This window comes from Diadema antillarum, unplaced genomic scaffold (genome assembly GCF_040938485.1).
Source record: "Diadema antillarum isolate AM-2024a unplaced genomic scaffold, OU_Dant_1.0 seq00001199_RagTag, whole genome shotgun sequence".
NCBI classification, from domain to species: Eukaryota; Metazoa; Echinodermata; class Echinoidea; order Diadematoida; family Diadematidae; genus Diadema; species Diadema antillarum.
The window spans coordinates 1-15,843 of record NW_027271993.1 but is presented as its reverse complement, the minus strand read 5'-3'; the positions used below and the strand labels follow the sequence as shown (position 1 = coordinate 15,843).

At 40.9% G+C, this 15,843-nt stretch overlaps 1 protein-coding gene across 1 annotated transcript; it reads left to right on the top strand.

Moving 5' to 3' along the window:
• The first annotated feature begins 428 nt into the window (after window positions 1-428).
• Window positions 429-15,052, top strand: LOC139744624 (GPI transamidase component PIG-T-like). The gene is made up of 10 exons (XM_071655054.1): window positions 429-624; window positions 2,161-2,341; window positions 6,835-6,962; window positions 8,063-8,172; window positions 9,020-9,298; window positions 9,912-10,065; window positions 10,223-10,420; window positions 12,020-12,185; window positions 13,717-13,788; window positions 14,638-15,052. Exons 1-10 carry the CDS (start codon window positions 429-431, stop codon window positions 15,050-15,052), a joined length of 1,899 nt encoding a protein of 632 aa, XP_071511155.1.
• Window positions 15,053-15,843: the final 791 nt, after the last annotated feature.

The following is a 15,843-nucleotide window of genomic DNA, read 5'->3' as shown; positions in this document are numbered from 1 at the left end:
GCATTTCGACACTGAAACTGTATAGGCCTACAAAGTTGTAAAATGTATCGGATTGAGAAAGTCCTTATTCCTTGAATACCGGACACAATCCAGTCATCAAATGGGAATGGAGACGCAAACGGACCTGGTAATGATCCGGGAGCTGCTCAACTTATGTCTTTTTTTTATCCATGGAAATGAGAAAGAGTGGATCAAAGAATACATGAACATTCAAAATACGTTTATCTTTGATATCATTTTTTATTGGGTAACAGATGTATACTGTACTTCAACACCTGCAGCGCCCGGTATAGCATGCCCTTTTTCTGATTAACGGTATCCCTCGCAGCTGCCTGCCGCCAGCATGCAACTGCACCACTGTACCACCCACCCACCACCCACCACGTGTGTTTATGTTTTCCCGTGTCTGATCTACTACGCTAACGAAGATGGCGCTACTCAGGTTAGATCACGGTACCTGGATTTTTCTCCGGATTTTGTGGCATTTCGTATGCATCAAATCATGTTTTTCATCTTACGCAGATGACAGCTTCAAAGAGGAGCTATTGATTACACCCCTCGCCAACGGATTTGTTAATACACATTTTGAATTCACCACGGAATGGAACTCGACCCTTCCTCTGGGTAAGACAAACGATTAGTGATGTTGTGTAGTCCCACTCGAGCACTTACGTGTCGGTGTAATCTATATCGCCCTTGCTATAGTAGTTCTATAGATCTAGTTAGCCTGACCAGACCGCTGTGCACAGCACAGCAGTCTGACATGTACTAGTGTGTAAACGTACGTAAACGACTGACGCTTTTGACGGCAAGACCACAAAAATGTCTTTTATTTTGTTTGATTTTAACAGTAATACCACCCACCTATATCGTATATTGCTGATGGTTGAGTTGAATTTGGTGTTTTGTTGGTATCCAGACCTTATTGTTGAATTTTTCGGAGTAGATTGTGCGATGATTCACAAAATAAACGAACAGCTACGAACGTTCAACCCGAGGTACCGTGTTAGCATTTTACGTACGCCCGTGCGTTTTGTGTGTTATGTAAAGCTTGTCGTCTTCTACCATGTATTTCCGCGCGTGCTGCTCTCATGATATGACGTCACTCCGACTACCTCCGACTACCTACGTTGTAGCATAGGAGAGTGATTGCCATTCAATAACACGCAGAAGATGAGGAGTGAAGCAATACGGACGCTCACAGACCTGATTTTAAGGACGGATTTCGGTAGGTTTTTGGCGTAATTAAAAAAAAATATGCATACCGATTATTGGATGATTATCATAGATTACGGGGATTCCTTATATTTTAGTTTTCCACGATTAAAAAAGATATTCATGAAGGAGTCGCACAACCACCACTGAAAAATGACAACGTCTGCGAAGGAGTAGACGTGCAGCCGCTGTCGCTTCGCGACAGCGGCTGCGTGTAGTTAAGATCTAGTAAACCTTAGTACAGGTAGTCTATATGATAGCGTGTAAATTTAATCTACCATTTATTTAGAGAGGGGTGTAGCGTTAGTGGTATTATCGGTCCTTTATTGCTAAATCTGTAGAGTCTAGATTCTATTCATTTTTGCAAGTCAAGTCTACACCAAAAAATGTACCTACATGTGGTGATTCCAAGCAAGTCTCCGCTCCGATCCGGAACATGGTATCAGTGGAATAGTAAATTTAAAATTGCAATTCTGAATTGGTATCTTGACTATCACGAAATATCAATTACGATCGCGAAGTCTGACTTGAGTATGAACCTTGTCCTTGGCTTGAGAACCTTAAGTAATTTAGTTTACTCTCCCAAAAAGCGAAGACGCTGTCCTGGAGAGGGCTGTGCTGTGCTTAGTGTTGTACTTGTAGCAGGTACATGTAAATTTAATGTACTTAGTACAGTCTACGCAGTTTTAGCAAATCTGTGGAGTTTATCCTCTGTGATTAAAAGAATAAACATCATCATGTACTTAGAACTATTAATATCAATGATGTTTCAGTATTTTTTGACACACTTAAGAAATGTAGAAAGTCAATTATATTAAAACAATGATTTACTTCTGTTACTATCCCTTTCCTCCCTGATTCCCTACCCATGTCTCTGACCATTGCCCCACCTCTGTTACTCTGACACTTTATTTATTTATTTTTTTTAATCTCTACAACATGTAGAAAGCCTCCACTACAACCTCTTCCCCAGACCATTGGGCCAGGTCATCAGGAAGCACAATGTCCAGGAGATGCACCTCTCTCTCACCCAGGGCCTGTGGAGGCATGACAAGTGGGGATTCCCACAAAGGGGCGCACCACCGGGCACCCAGTTGTGGGTGTGGTTCCATGAGGAAACTAAAGAGTAAGGCATGGCACCACCATATTAACTTGATACCATAAAGGAATATTATTTGTTTGTTCTCTTGTATTTTGTTTTTGTCTCTTTTTTTTTTCATAATTGGTAGATATGGCTGAATCGTTTGTATGTTATACTTTGACAATCAAAATGGAGACAGAATGCATTGATGCTAAGCTACACTTACAGATAATTTTATATTATACCTTGGAAATATACCTTGGAAGTAGGCATTTAAAGTTAATAACTTATTTGCCTCTCGTTGACGTTATCATCAGGACGAAGAATCCACATTAGGACACAAGTCTAGTGGCGCTGTACAGCAGTTGATGAACATGGACAAGCAAAGGACTCTTCTGGGTCAAACTGGTCTTTTTTTAACGACCAAAATTTTGACAAGTTGGACTTGAAAGTGTTAATTGATGTACTCTCCACCACAGCAGATGGGAGGTTGTTCCATTCATTAATACATCTCTGAGAAAAGGATCCATGTCTAAGCTTTGAATAAACTCTCTTCTTGGCAATCCTATATCGATGGCCACGGGTTCTACTAACAGTTGGATGGTCAAAGAAGTGTGCCGGATCAAGGTCATCTAGGCCATGCATTATTTTGTACATCTGAATCATATCTGCTCTATGGCGTCTGTAGGCAAGAGATGGCAATTTGAGATGTTGTAATCTCTTCTCATAACTCAGGTGTTGTAGCATCTGTATTTGGCGAGTTGCTCTACGCTGCACTTTTTCTATTTGTGTAATGTCTTTTTTCAACACTGGATGCCACACAGTTGAACAGTACTCAAGCCCGGGTCTGACGATTGCTTTGTATAAATGCATAAAGCCTGTTCTGTCCAAATTACAAAAAGTCCTATTGATGATCCCAAGCTTGCGATTTGCAGCAGCACATACACTATCCACATGATGTGAAAACTTCAATTGTTTGTCAAATATTACACCAAGGTCTGTCTCAACTTCGACGGCAGGAATAGGTGTATTCTCGTCTGACATGTAGTAATTATAACAAGGATTGCTTCGACCATAGTGGATGGCCTTGCATTTCTCTTGATTAAATGGTAGTTGCCACTGTTGGGACCAACTTAAGAGTCTTGCCAGATTGGCTTGTAGATTTTCACCATCCAATGGAGAGCGAATTGGCGAGAAAATTTTCGTATCATCTGCAAATAGCTTGACTTCTGATGTAATGTTACAAATAATATCAGGAATGTCATTTACATATAACAAGAACAATGTCGGCCCCAATACACTTCCTTGAGGTACACCGCTCACAACGTCTGATGCACTTGATGGGGTACCATTTACAACTACCCGCTGGGTTCTTCCAGTCAGGAAAGACTTGATCCATTTCTGTAGATTCCCTGTTATGCCTTACGCCTCTACTTTGTTTAGAAGTCTAGCATGTGGGACACTGTCAAAGGCCTTGCTGTAATCTAAGTAGATGCAGTCGATATTACCCTTGATGTCCAACTCCTTCATCCAGGTTTCAGACACATTAAGTAGCTGTGTTGCACACGATCTACTTCCTCTAAATCCATACTGCTCATCCGTAAGGAGAGAGTTCGCATTCAAGTATTTGATAATTTCATCACGTACAATGGTCTCCATTAACTTAGAAATGGAACTGGTTAGGCTGACTGGACGATAATTTCCCGGTTTCTTTTTGTCTCCTTTCTTAAAAATTGGAGTAACGTTGGCTTCCTTCCATGAGTCACATACCACACCACTCAACATAGATTTGTTAAACAGATGAGCAAGTGGCTGGGAAATTTCATTCACCAATTCTTGAAGTATGCGATTGTGAATATTGTCAGGTCCCGGAGATTTAGATTGGTCCAATTTCAAGATAGCATTTTTGACATTTTCATAAGTAAAACAGACTGTGTCGAGTTGCATGTCACAAATTCTAGGTTCAAGGGATGGAACAAAACTTACATCCTCCTTGGTAAAGACTGATGCAAAGAATGAGTTCAGTGTTTCTGCTTTATCAGCATCAACGCTAGCAATGGTTCCGTCCGGCTTCTCCAAGTCACCAATACCGTGCCGAAATTTGTTTTTACTCTGAACATATCTCCAAAAACTTTTCGGATTGGATTTTATTTGCGAGGTCAACTTATGTTCAAATGACTTCTTCGCAAGGTTCACTTTCTCAGTTGCTTCATTTCTCGCTTTATTGTATAACGCTCTGTCAGACTCGCTTCTCGACTTCTGAAAACGGTTCCAAGATTTATGCTTGCATTTGATTGCTTGGCGTACAGTGTTATTCATCCATAGTGGTTGCTGATTATTCCTGGCTTTGACCTTTGGTACAAACTTAGCTGTTAACTCTTCCAAGCAATGAACAAGAATATCATTTTCACTGTTGATATCATCGTCCTGCACCATTGCGGAAAATGTATCATTATCTTCCACATGTTTCCTCATACGCTTATAATCTCCTTTGAAGAATGCAAAGCGTTCTTTTACGGGAATGCTTGTTACACCTTCAGGCAGAAGCAGTCTAAAATCTAGCACCATGTGGTCACTTTTACCAATCGGTGGTGATATTGCTAAACAGTCTACCATATCCTCTTGGTTCGTAATGACAAGATCTAGAACGTTGGACTTCTGCCCGTCTCTCATCCTAGTGGGCTCTTCCACTAGCTGCGAAAGAAAAAGATTCTGCAGAACTTCCACAAAGTCCCTGGCAAATTTATTTCCAGTTCCAGATACGGATAGAATATTCCAATCTACATTCGGTAAATTAAAGTCTCCAACAATGATTATGTTAGTATAAGATGAATTTTCTATCTCGTAAAATAGTTTCAACAGAGCCTCCTTGTTTGCATCCGAACTATTTGGGCTTCTGTAAACACATCCAAAGAGAATACACTCTGATCCTGATGAAAAACACACCATACGCTTTCCATGAAGTCACTGTCTTTGAAAACTACTTGTTTTGACTGTAAGTTCTTTTTGCAGTACAATATAACACCTCTCTGACTTTCTGCTGGCATAAACATGTTGTATCCATTGATAATAAGTTCACATTCATCCACTGAATGAAGTAAGTTCTTTGGAAGTATCTCCACTAGAGCAATGACATCTGGGTTTAGTACAGCAATTCTTGCTTCTAATTCTAACTTCTTGTTTAGTAAAGAGTCTACATTGCTGTACATACAAGTCAAATGCCCTCCATGAATAATACTATTTACATGTAAAGAGTTTCCAGAGTCGATTTCTATGTTAGGCATCCTGAAAGGGCTGAGGGCCTTTCTGATTACCTTTTTTGTTTAGCTGATTTGAGGGATCCTTTCTCTTCACCAATCTGTCACCACGAATCATCCAGTTGTTGTCACCCTCGCTCTTCCTTCTTTTCATTTCCTTGACAAGTTCGTTCCTTACTGCACGTTCTTTCTTTGTGAGGTCAGCTTGGATATAGAGATCTTTGTAGTCAGTTGGTCTAAAACGAAGCTTACTAGCTTTCTTCCTTGCTTCAGCACTGGAATCTGGGTTTGAGAATTCCACAAGCACTAGTCTCGGTCTTGAACTGGTATTACTCGAATCCAGTTGCCTTCTTCCCAACCTAACAACACGTTTTGCATCTTCTTCGATTTCAAGATAATCCAGCATCCCTCGGATAGAGGCTGTGTCGTAGTACTGCCTCTCTTTACCGTCCTCTGACTCAAACTCTGCCAATCCATACACAACTATGTTATGTTTTCTTTTTTCCTTTTCGCGTTCTTCCTTAGCACAATCTTGGAAGATTGACTGGACAGATGAGGCCAGGACATCATGAGCAATATCACTGGGTTCCATTCTCTGCTTGTCTTTCAGTGCAACCTTCATTTCTTTGATATCGGATTCCAGACGCTTGCATAACTCTTCCACCTTAGACCAACCACTACTCATTTGTTCCAGTCTTTCCAGTCTCCTCTGTGTTTCTCCAAGGAATTTCTTGCACCGTTCCTCAACAATCTGGTCCGTTTTGACGTCTTCCAGGGCCCTAGATTCACATGATGGGCAGAACCAGTGAGCCGCATTCACCTTAGTGAATAACCCAAATTCCTGAGAGGACAGGGCACTGCACTTTAATTGATTAAATTGATATTGATTAAATCCTCTAATGTCTACTTCGATTTGTACATTATTTCTTTATATCAACATGTACATTTGTTGTTTTTTGTTGTTATACAGACTGCCTAATTGTTATGAAATTACATAAATATATCAATAGTGAATTTTATTTTTAAGTGGTTATTGCTCAAGACACTTTTTTTCACTATGTAGTAAATTCCTCCAAATACAAAGCTTCAAATGTTAACGTGCGGAATTAAAGATTCAAAAGAAAATACTTAGATGCATGATTTACTGGTGTTTTAATCAGGGGGCTCATTCTAGTTTGAAATGACAGCACTATAACTCACTGTTCAATGTATTTATGTTTGTAGTTTCATCTTTAATTCAATATGTCAATAAGATAGCATCTCTTGTTTCATGTGACACAGTGTGGATCAGGCCTGGGCGGAGCTGGTTAATGCACTCTCGGGATTGTTCTGTGCATCTCTGAATTTCATTGATGAAACCAACACGGTGCAGCCGCAGCTCTCCTTCAGACCTCAGGGTGTGGCTTCAGGTGAGATGAGTCGATCAGGCACTTTGGATGAGTAATTGATATGATGCGGATATTTGTTGCACCACCATTGGTAGCAATCAAGTAATTGCCACCCGCCTTCATACAAATCAAAATGTATTAAGCCATAAAGTTTCAGAGATCTCACTTTTGTGGTTTGGTGCTCTATCTGGTTATTATCATTGTTACTCTTCATTGTCAGTGTTTCATGAGGTAAATTCAAGAGTTGTCTTTGTTTGCCAGTGTTTGTTTCAGCAGCGGAATCTTCCAAAGCCTCTTATTTGCTTAATTCATACTAGTAACTGATTCTTAATTTTGCAGTACATTTCAGAATATTGAATTACCTGGTTAAAGTTTCCTTTTTTTTGCTCATGTTCAGTCACAAAAGGTAATTACAGTTCGCTCCATAAAATAGAAGGAAGGGGAATGAAACAGATCATTTGAACACAAAGACAATGTTCAAAATCTTGATATTATTCTCAAAAGTGAGTGTAAAATTTTGAGTGTGCTATAGTTGAATTAAAAATGATTAACAGAATCTATACTTCACCATTTCAGTGACACCAATCTCTGAAAAGCAAATAAAATGGTATATATTTTAACTGTTTATGCGATTATCTGATGCTGGTCTGTCCAAATCTCTGTCATGTGACATCACATTGTCTCCAATATTTTGCTTATCTATCATATTCCCAGCATAAAGGGCTGTGAGGAGCTGAGAATGTGATGTAAATGGCCTTTGTAGCCACACAATATTTATTCTTTCAATCAATTTGAGATTGGAAGAAGACAGGAAACTTTTGTGAGGGCCTGTATCATATCATGTGATGATCATCAGCTTTCTTAGTGGTCACTAAATATCTGATGATTACTGTGAGATGAACAAATCCCTAACTCTTCTCTTTTGAAGAGAGAGGAAAAAACCCCATACTATTCAAATTGATAAAGGAGACCTATTTGTATACACTGAAATGTGTGATTGATGAAGAAAGCATTATGTTCGGCAGCATTTATGTCCTATTTTGATGAAAATGCACATACATGGTGGAATTGAAGTTGCCATCTCTTGCCATCCTGCTGGATGGATACCATGTTTCCACTAGGGTTCTATGCCAAGAAAACTCACCTTCTGCGATACGCCACTCTGCCACGAGAGATAGTTTGCACTGAAAACCTCACTCCCTGGAAGAAATTGCTACCATGTGATTCAAAGGTGAGGATCTGTGTTTTATTTTGAATTTGCTTTGCCACTTCTTTACTGTGTCCAAGTGTGATAATGCAATGCCAAAAATAATTTATATTTCACAGCAATGATAGAAACAAGGAGAGTAATATGAAGGATTAGTTTTTGACCCTGTGTCAGCAGTAATGTTCAGCTCTCACCCAGTACATTATGGATATCACCTACATAGGTTCAAAGGTTTTCAGCAGCCTGTTGCCTTTACTGTGGTTTCCATAATTTGCATATTTTTGTGGAATAGAGGTCAGGGAATAAAAAAAGAATGAAGCCCATTGTATTTTAAAGTTGAAGCTCATTAATCTTTACATCAATAAGCTGTGGCCATGAGTCTTATCTAGAAATGGGGGAAAAGCAGCAACTTATGCCCATGTTTCTCTTAGGGTGCATTCGAGTGCTGTAAAGCAGACCAAAGGGTACTGTACCGAACTGTGCCAGATATGGAGCGTTCGAGTGCTCTGTTGAGAAAGCGTACCTCATGAGTTATTTTTAGAGGGGGTCACGCATTTTGTAGCAAGAGGGTCATTCACCTGGTGCACTTAAACTACTTACAGATGTCCTGAACAAAGAGAATGAACTCTATGCATTATGACGTATGTGCATGCTACGCACATTCCTCACATGCGAACATTTGGTATGTTTTTGGTACCCTTTTGGAGCACATCGGGAAGTGGTCTGCTTTTGGCTCGGATCAACTCAGTACGGTTCGCTTTAAGAGCGTTCCAGTGCTCCTCTGGCGCAGGTACGGTATGGTTCAGTTCGCTTTAGGAGAGTGCTCGAACACACCGTTATACCTGCATTCCTCTTATATCAACCCCTTCAGGCTGGACTTGCATCACTGTTCAAGGCGGACAAACTGTACAACACACACTACCACTCCCTCTCTGTCCATCTTCGGCCAGTCTGTCGGCTGGGGTCGGCTTGTCAGGAGTCAGCTGTTGAGCTCAGCCAAGCGCTGACGGTCGTCTTCCGTCCCCAGGTTCCCAGAGGGCAGACGACGCACCAGGAGTGGTCTCTGAGGGCACTGTTTGGCAAAATTCTTGACGGCCCGTGCCCGATGGCCTCAGCCAGTCGAGTTGTGGTGGATATCACAAGGAATGAGGTGTGAATGGTTCACTTTGCTTATTTTTTAATGTTGCGTCACTGATGGAGTGGTTTTTATATTCCCGATTCAAAGATCCATTGGTCATGAAAAATTGTATCCATTCTGTACCAGTTATGTTCACTCTTATTTTGTAAAACCAAGAATAGTTGCGGCATGAAACTTTCATGTATTGGAGCAACAGCCTCTTTTGAGGCATGAAACGTTTGCGAATTGCCACTGGCATTCAATGCATTGTGTAGACAAGCACTTTTGCACGCATTTTACTTTCATGAATCTTGGCTCCTCATTAATTTCATGAAAGTTTCATGCACACAAAATTTTCTGGTTTTACAGTAGTTCACAAGTTCAGCTGAATGACCTGTGTTGAATGACCTGTGTTAATCTTGCTTGGTGTGGATTGCTTTATACAGCAATAGTGATGAGTAAATACGGCTGATACCGATCAGTTTTGCAATCATTTTTCATAATCATCTGATCCATTTTCATTGCTGGCTGTACACTGTTTTGACCGTATGCTGACATTTCTGCAGTCTGCATTCTATATTGCTACCCATTTTTGTCATGGAGTGTTGTTTATTGAGGGATGTTTGTGAACTTCTGTGCTCTGTAGTCTGGTAACCCCATCATCATGAGCCCTCCTCCTTTGGAAGTCCTCCAAAAGTCAGTGGGAGATGAGGATCGAGTGTATGCTGTCTATGATGTCAAGCAGCTGGCTGGAACCAAGACAAATATCGCCATGGCTTGGAGTCAGCCACTCAGATATGGTAAGTACCTTCTTCCGTATTAAGTTGACTTACGAATCTATTCATACTTGTAAAAGTTTCTCAACCGGACCCTTCCCCCGTAAACTCACATCTTACTGTGTCTGTCCAATTTTTCGCTGATCATTTGTAGTCACTGGGTGTCATTTTGTGTTGCTAGGTTCAGTGGCCCCGCCCCCTCTGCTGGCCTACCGGTATCTGTCTGGCTACGGGCAGGAGAAGGGGGGCATCAGCTGCCTCCTGAGGAACCAGCTGACCACACCCCTTAAGGTCATCTACACAGAGACCATCCCCTGGTATATGAGACTCTACCTGCACACCCTCAAGATCAAGAATGCTGGCGTGGACATCAAGCCAGGTATACAGATTGCCCTAACAGAAGGAGATAGGCTTTAAGATGTTTTATGTATGCCCTCCCAACACACACTTAGGCTTTCAGATATGTTAATTATCCCCCACCTCGCACACATACATGGGCTATTAGATGTTTTAAGCATGCCCCCCCCCCCCCCCCCACACACACACATTAAAGGACAAGTCCACCTTCATATATGTAAGGATAGAGAGAATGCACCAATATTAGTAGAACATATCAGTGAAAGTTTGAGGAAGTTTGGACAATCCGTTCAAAAGTTCTGATTTTTTTAAGTATCTGCACAGTCACTGCTGGATGAGAGGACTTCTACAGTGTATGATGTCATATGTGTACAACGATATAAGGAAAATACTTTACTTTTTTAATAATGTGCACATTTCTGCAACTAGTTACTGAAGTACATGTATGTTAAGGGTAATATTATTCCCCCTGCCTTCTGAAAGAGAGAAGTCGAGTGTTCTTTTGATATGTGAGAAAAATGGAAATATGTTGATTTTTCTTAATTCTTTCTTTATATCATTGTACACATGTGACATCACAAGCTATAGTACATCTTTTCATCCAGCCGTGACTGAGCAGAAACTTCAAAAATTCATAACTTTTGAACGGATTGTCCGATTTTCCTCAAACTCTCACTGATGTGTTCTACTATTATTGCTGCATTCACTCAACCCACATGTCTAAGAAGGTGGAACTTGTCCTTTAACATGCTCACACAACTAACTGTGCTCACTCAAGATCATAACTAGGGATGTGGACTTCAAGCCAGCTTGTATTCTTTAGTGTCAAAATGGTGGGAGTTTTAGGAAATTTTGTCTACATGCACTCATCAGGATCAGAGATAAAAGTCGTAGATATTAAACAGGGTATATTTCAGGAGTAGGCTTACAACGGTTATAATTTGCTGAGAATTGGGCGTACAATAAACCAATTAATTGTTGCAATATTAAATGACTTCAGCTAACTGGATGCCACCAGCCCATTTTCTTTTCAGTCATTATGTTAAAGAGTAAGTTGTAAGTTCTTTTTTTGAATAAGGCTACAGCAAAGATGATTTGATTTCAAAGTACTCATATGCATAGTTAGTCAAATCGTGACTGTTCTCCCAACTACTGTGTGTGTACATGTAGTCAAAAATAGGAATGATGGAGTGGACTCTAAGCCTGGTTTAGATGATGAAGGATGTTTAGGATGGAGGGTATCACTTTTCGATAATGGCAGTATCCTTCATTAGTGGTCACTCAAAACTTAAAAAAACAAGAATGAAGAAAAAAAAAAAGACAGTTCCCAAGATAAGTGTCTGCCTTCTTTAATATATTGCAAATAAGTAACTATCCACTATTTGGGACCTCTGTCACAGGATAGCATCAAGTAGCCATAAAGGAATTAATTACAAAACCAGTTTTAGCAAAACCCGAGTGTCTGATTGTAAATGCCTTCTTTGGCTTTAGAGCCTTGGATATTACTTTGGCTTATTGCACAGGATCTCTACAGCTTATAATAAGTGGTAAATGCAGGTATTTGATGAGTGGGGATGTAGCCAGTAGCTGTGAGGGGTCTCTCTGGTTGCATCCCCTACAGACAAGGTGGTGTTTGTGCCGGGGAAGGACCGCTCCCGACCCTACCTTCTGGAAGTGGTGCTGACCCTGCCCGCGACCTCCGACACAACCCTCATGATCGGCTTTGACAAGGCCTTCCTCCGCTGGACAGAGTACCCTCCAGATGCCAACATTGGCTTTTTCATCAAGTGAGTTCTTATGTCTCTAAAGTAGGATTGAGGCGATGCCTACTACAGGGGAAACTCGGTATAACGAACACTGCTATAACGAGATATCGGTTATTACGAGGAAATTTTCCCGGTCCCAAATTTCCTTCCACACAAGTCTATGTAAAATGCTACTCTTATAGTGAGATCGGCTATAACGAAATAACTGCTATAACGAGATAAATTTTGTGATTTCCAAACAAAGAAAAACATAGCCAATCAAAGCTGTTATAGCGAGGTAAAGCAAAATGTCTTCGGGTTAAGCTTTACTTCGCCTGTGCTGTCATGTTCCGAGATTGTAAAGCTCGATGCGCCAAAAACTGTCTTGTACACACATATTTTCTTCAGTTCACTCTACAGCTAGCACCGCATGTTGTACGTGTATGTGTGTGTGTGAGCGCGCACTGATACATGCAGACAATGTGGTCGGACGGCCATATACATGACATCATCCTGACGTTTAGCAAGTGTGAGGCAATCTGATGCTGTGATTGGCTTTCTACGTAGGGAATTCCCCATCTTCACACACACACGCAGTCCTAATGTACATACAGAATGTGTCACATGCATACCCACAAAGCATTGTGCAGACCATATTCAAGCTTTCCACACACAACACACACCCATACCATAACCACATACCAATCCACAGACGATCTCCACACAATCGCAAGCTAGGCCTATATAGATTTACAAATTCAAACATCTACAATTAATAAGAAAAACATTCTTGATATTGGATTTCATTGGCGAAAAAACATCTTCTTACCCATAAAGGTGAGTAATTACCTCATACACATTACCAAGTTACGAGTACTTAATTGAAAGATGATGGGTAGTCCCACGTGTGCAAATTAGTGTCTTTATGTTATGCTTTCTTTTATGCCTACTGATATAGCGAGATATCGGCTATAACGAGGAAAACGACTCGGTCCCGACCATCTCGTTATATCGACTTTCCACTGTAATATAAATCTTTCCCTTAATCATGATGCGGGTTTAAGTGTCAGTGAGACTTTCTGCCTGTAAGAGTGGCAAGCCACCTTTATGAAACGGTAGCTAAATACCTGACATTTCTGTGACCTATGGCATGTTGAGGTGGCTAACAATCAAGTACACTTACTTCCCTTGTATTGATAAGGTCCTTGGTTCAGTGCCCTGTTGACATATCACAGATCTCTTCAGGCCAAAAATTTTAGCCGTAAAACCACTCTTTGCTTATGAGCAAATGAGAAGATTGTGTGAGTATTGTGGCAGTATTCAAAAGAGCAGGTACATGAGGAATGCCTTGCAATGGGGGAGATATTACTCAGCCCTCAAACATTGGCCTGGCACAAATCCAGCAGCCAGAGTTGATCATTCTAAAGAGTGTGAGAAGAATGTTGTGTATCCAGTAACTGGAGAGAATAATTGCAGTGCATTTTCCAGGGAAATGATAATACATATAGTAAATACTCTCATGATAGCGTGAATATGACATGTGCTCTTTCATGCTTCTGGATGTCTTTCACAGTTCTGCCATAGTGAGCATCATTCTCCCAAATGCTGCCAACGTGTCAGGAGCCCGGCTAATTGATACAGACAGGTGTGTTACAATGAATCTTCATTTTTATCTACATGATGAACAGTTGTGAGCTGTGAGGAAATTTTTTGTTGCAGTAATAAAGCCCTGTGATTTTTCACTATGAAAAGTATGAAAAGGAGTTCATTTTATTGTATTAGTGGAAAGATGAGCAAAGAAAATGAGATTCCATCGGGAGTCGAACCCGAGACCTCCGTATTATTAGACTGGTACTCTACCGACTGAGCTATAGAAAGCCCTAGTTCAGTGTTCGTCCCAGAAACCCTTAATTCTCAATGCTCGGGTGGTCAGAAGCTATAGCAGTGTGTTTGTGTGTGACACACACGTACACACTTGAACCTGGCATAAACCTGAAGGATAAATCAACTTGGGGATAAATGCGAGGGATCACCGAAGTGATGCAGCTTTTTGAGTTTGTAACAAATAAAGACAGAATAAACTGACCAGAAAGAATATAGATTATTAGTGGAAAGATGAGCAAAAAAAATGGGATTCCATTGGGAGCGAACCTGAGACCTCCGGATTGCTAGACCGGTGCTCTACCGACTGAGCTATAGAAAGCCCTATATTGTATGTGTATATGGTGTATGCATGGTTTCTTTTGTTCGTCCATTTATTTGCTTTTGCAGTAGAATAGCTTGTAAGCAGAGTCTGTACATATAGTGAAGAGATATCGTGTATATCTGTGACTCTATAAAGAAGCAATCTCTTCTAAACCTTGCAGTATATATAGGTGATGTATAATATTTGTGTGTGTTGAAGCTTTGAACACTTCAGCGCTGAATAAAGCTATATATGTAAGCACTTTTGCTAATTCAAAGTACTATTTGCTGATCTTTCCACTTCACCCAGCGAGGGCAGCAGACAGTCTGGCTTCTTCCTGCGGCTGTACACGGAACCCCTCCTGATCCAGCTCCCGACACCAGACTTCAGCATGCCTTACAACGTCATCTGCTTGGCCTGCACTGTGGTGGCCATCGCCTTCGGCTCCCTGCACAACCTCTCCTCCAGGAAGTTTGACTTCGTCGAAGCTGCTGCTGCCGCCGCCGGCAAGAAGAACTTCCTCAAGGAGCTACTGTCAAAGTTCAGGAGGGGGAAGAAGGATGGTCTGGATGATGGAGGCGGGAGCGGAGACGGGAAGGAGGAGGAAGAGAAGGAGGAGGAGAGCAGAGAGGCAGAGGATGAGGATGGAATGGAGGAAACGGAAATACATGTACGGAGGGATTCTGGGGATGGGGACACTGATAGAAGATGCAGGAACAGCTAAAGTGACTGTGTGTGTGTGTGTCTGTGTGTGTCTGTGTGTGTGTTTGTGTGTGTTTATTTGTGTGTGTATCTGAGATACACTAATAGATGCCTTGTAGAGTGGACCAGTCCAAGAGTGTAGGCCTACACCAGTCATCGGTGTTTTCACACAGTCATTGTGTCTGGGTTGCGGACTATGTGTCAAAGTTTCATATAAACACACACACACACACACACAAAGAAATTGCATTTGAAATATATCTGTGTTTTTAGGGGTAGAGGGTGCTCCAAGAGCATGAATGTTCATTTTGTGGTTCAGAACCAGAAGGGCACTAGCTCTATAAACTTGATACAGTTTTAACACCATGTTGGTTCTCACCTTACAAATACATGTATAAAGATCCTAGCTCTCTTGTTATTTGTCTAACATCTACTGGTATGTCCATGGTTGGGTTACCCAGCGGAGTGGTGTATGTTTGAGAGCCTATACATACACATGTTTGCAATGTGTATGTTTGTTATTTGTGATGGAATACATTATTTGAATTTATTATTTCAAACATTCCATGTTAATCATATCAAACATTTTCGGTAAAATCTGCAACTGATGATGGCTGTGACTAAAAACTTTATCATCAATGTGATAGCACTCTTCTGTAATTTAGCATTCAGCCTTGAGTCTTGTCATCAAACTGTGATGCCAGTGAGTTTAGGGCTATAAAAGCAGAACCCTGTTCTTTGAACCTGGTGTAGCAAGAAGTGGTGTTGTGTTGTGCAAAGTGTAACACTCACATCATCCTTTACTTTCAGCCC

What these genes read in the sequence shown, in the direction of transcription:
- LOC139744624 (XM_071655054.1), top strand. Translation starts at nt 429, where the DNA reads ATGGCGCTACTCAGGTTAGATCACGGTACCTGGATTTTTCTCCGGATT. An exon ending in ACCTCAGGGTGTGGCTTCAG is followed by an intron (nt 6,963 to 8,062) that starts GTGAGATGAGTC and finishes TGTTTCCACTAG; the next exon opens with GGTTCTATGCCAAGAAAACT. An exon ending in TGGCGTGGACATCAAGCCAG is followed by an intron (nt 10,421 to 12,019) that starts GTATACAGATTG and finishes CATCCCCTACAG; the next exon opens with ACAAGGTGGTGTTTGTGCCG.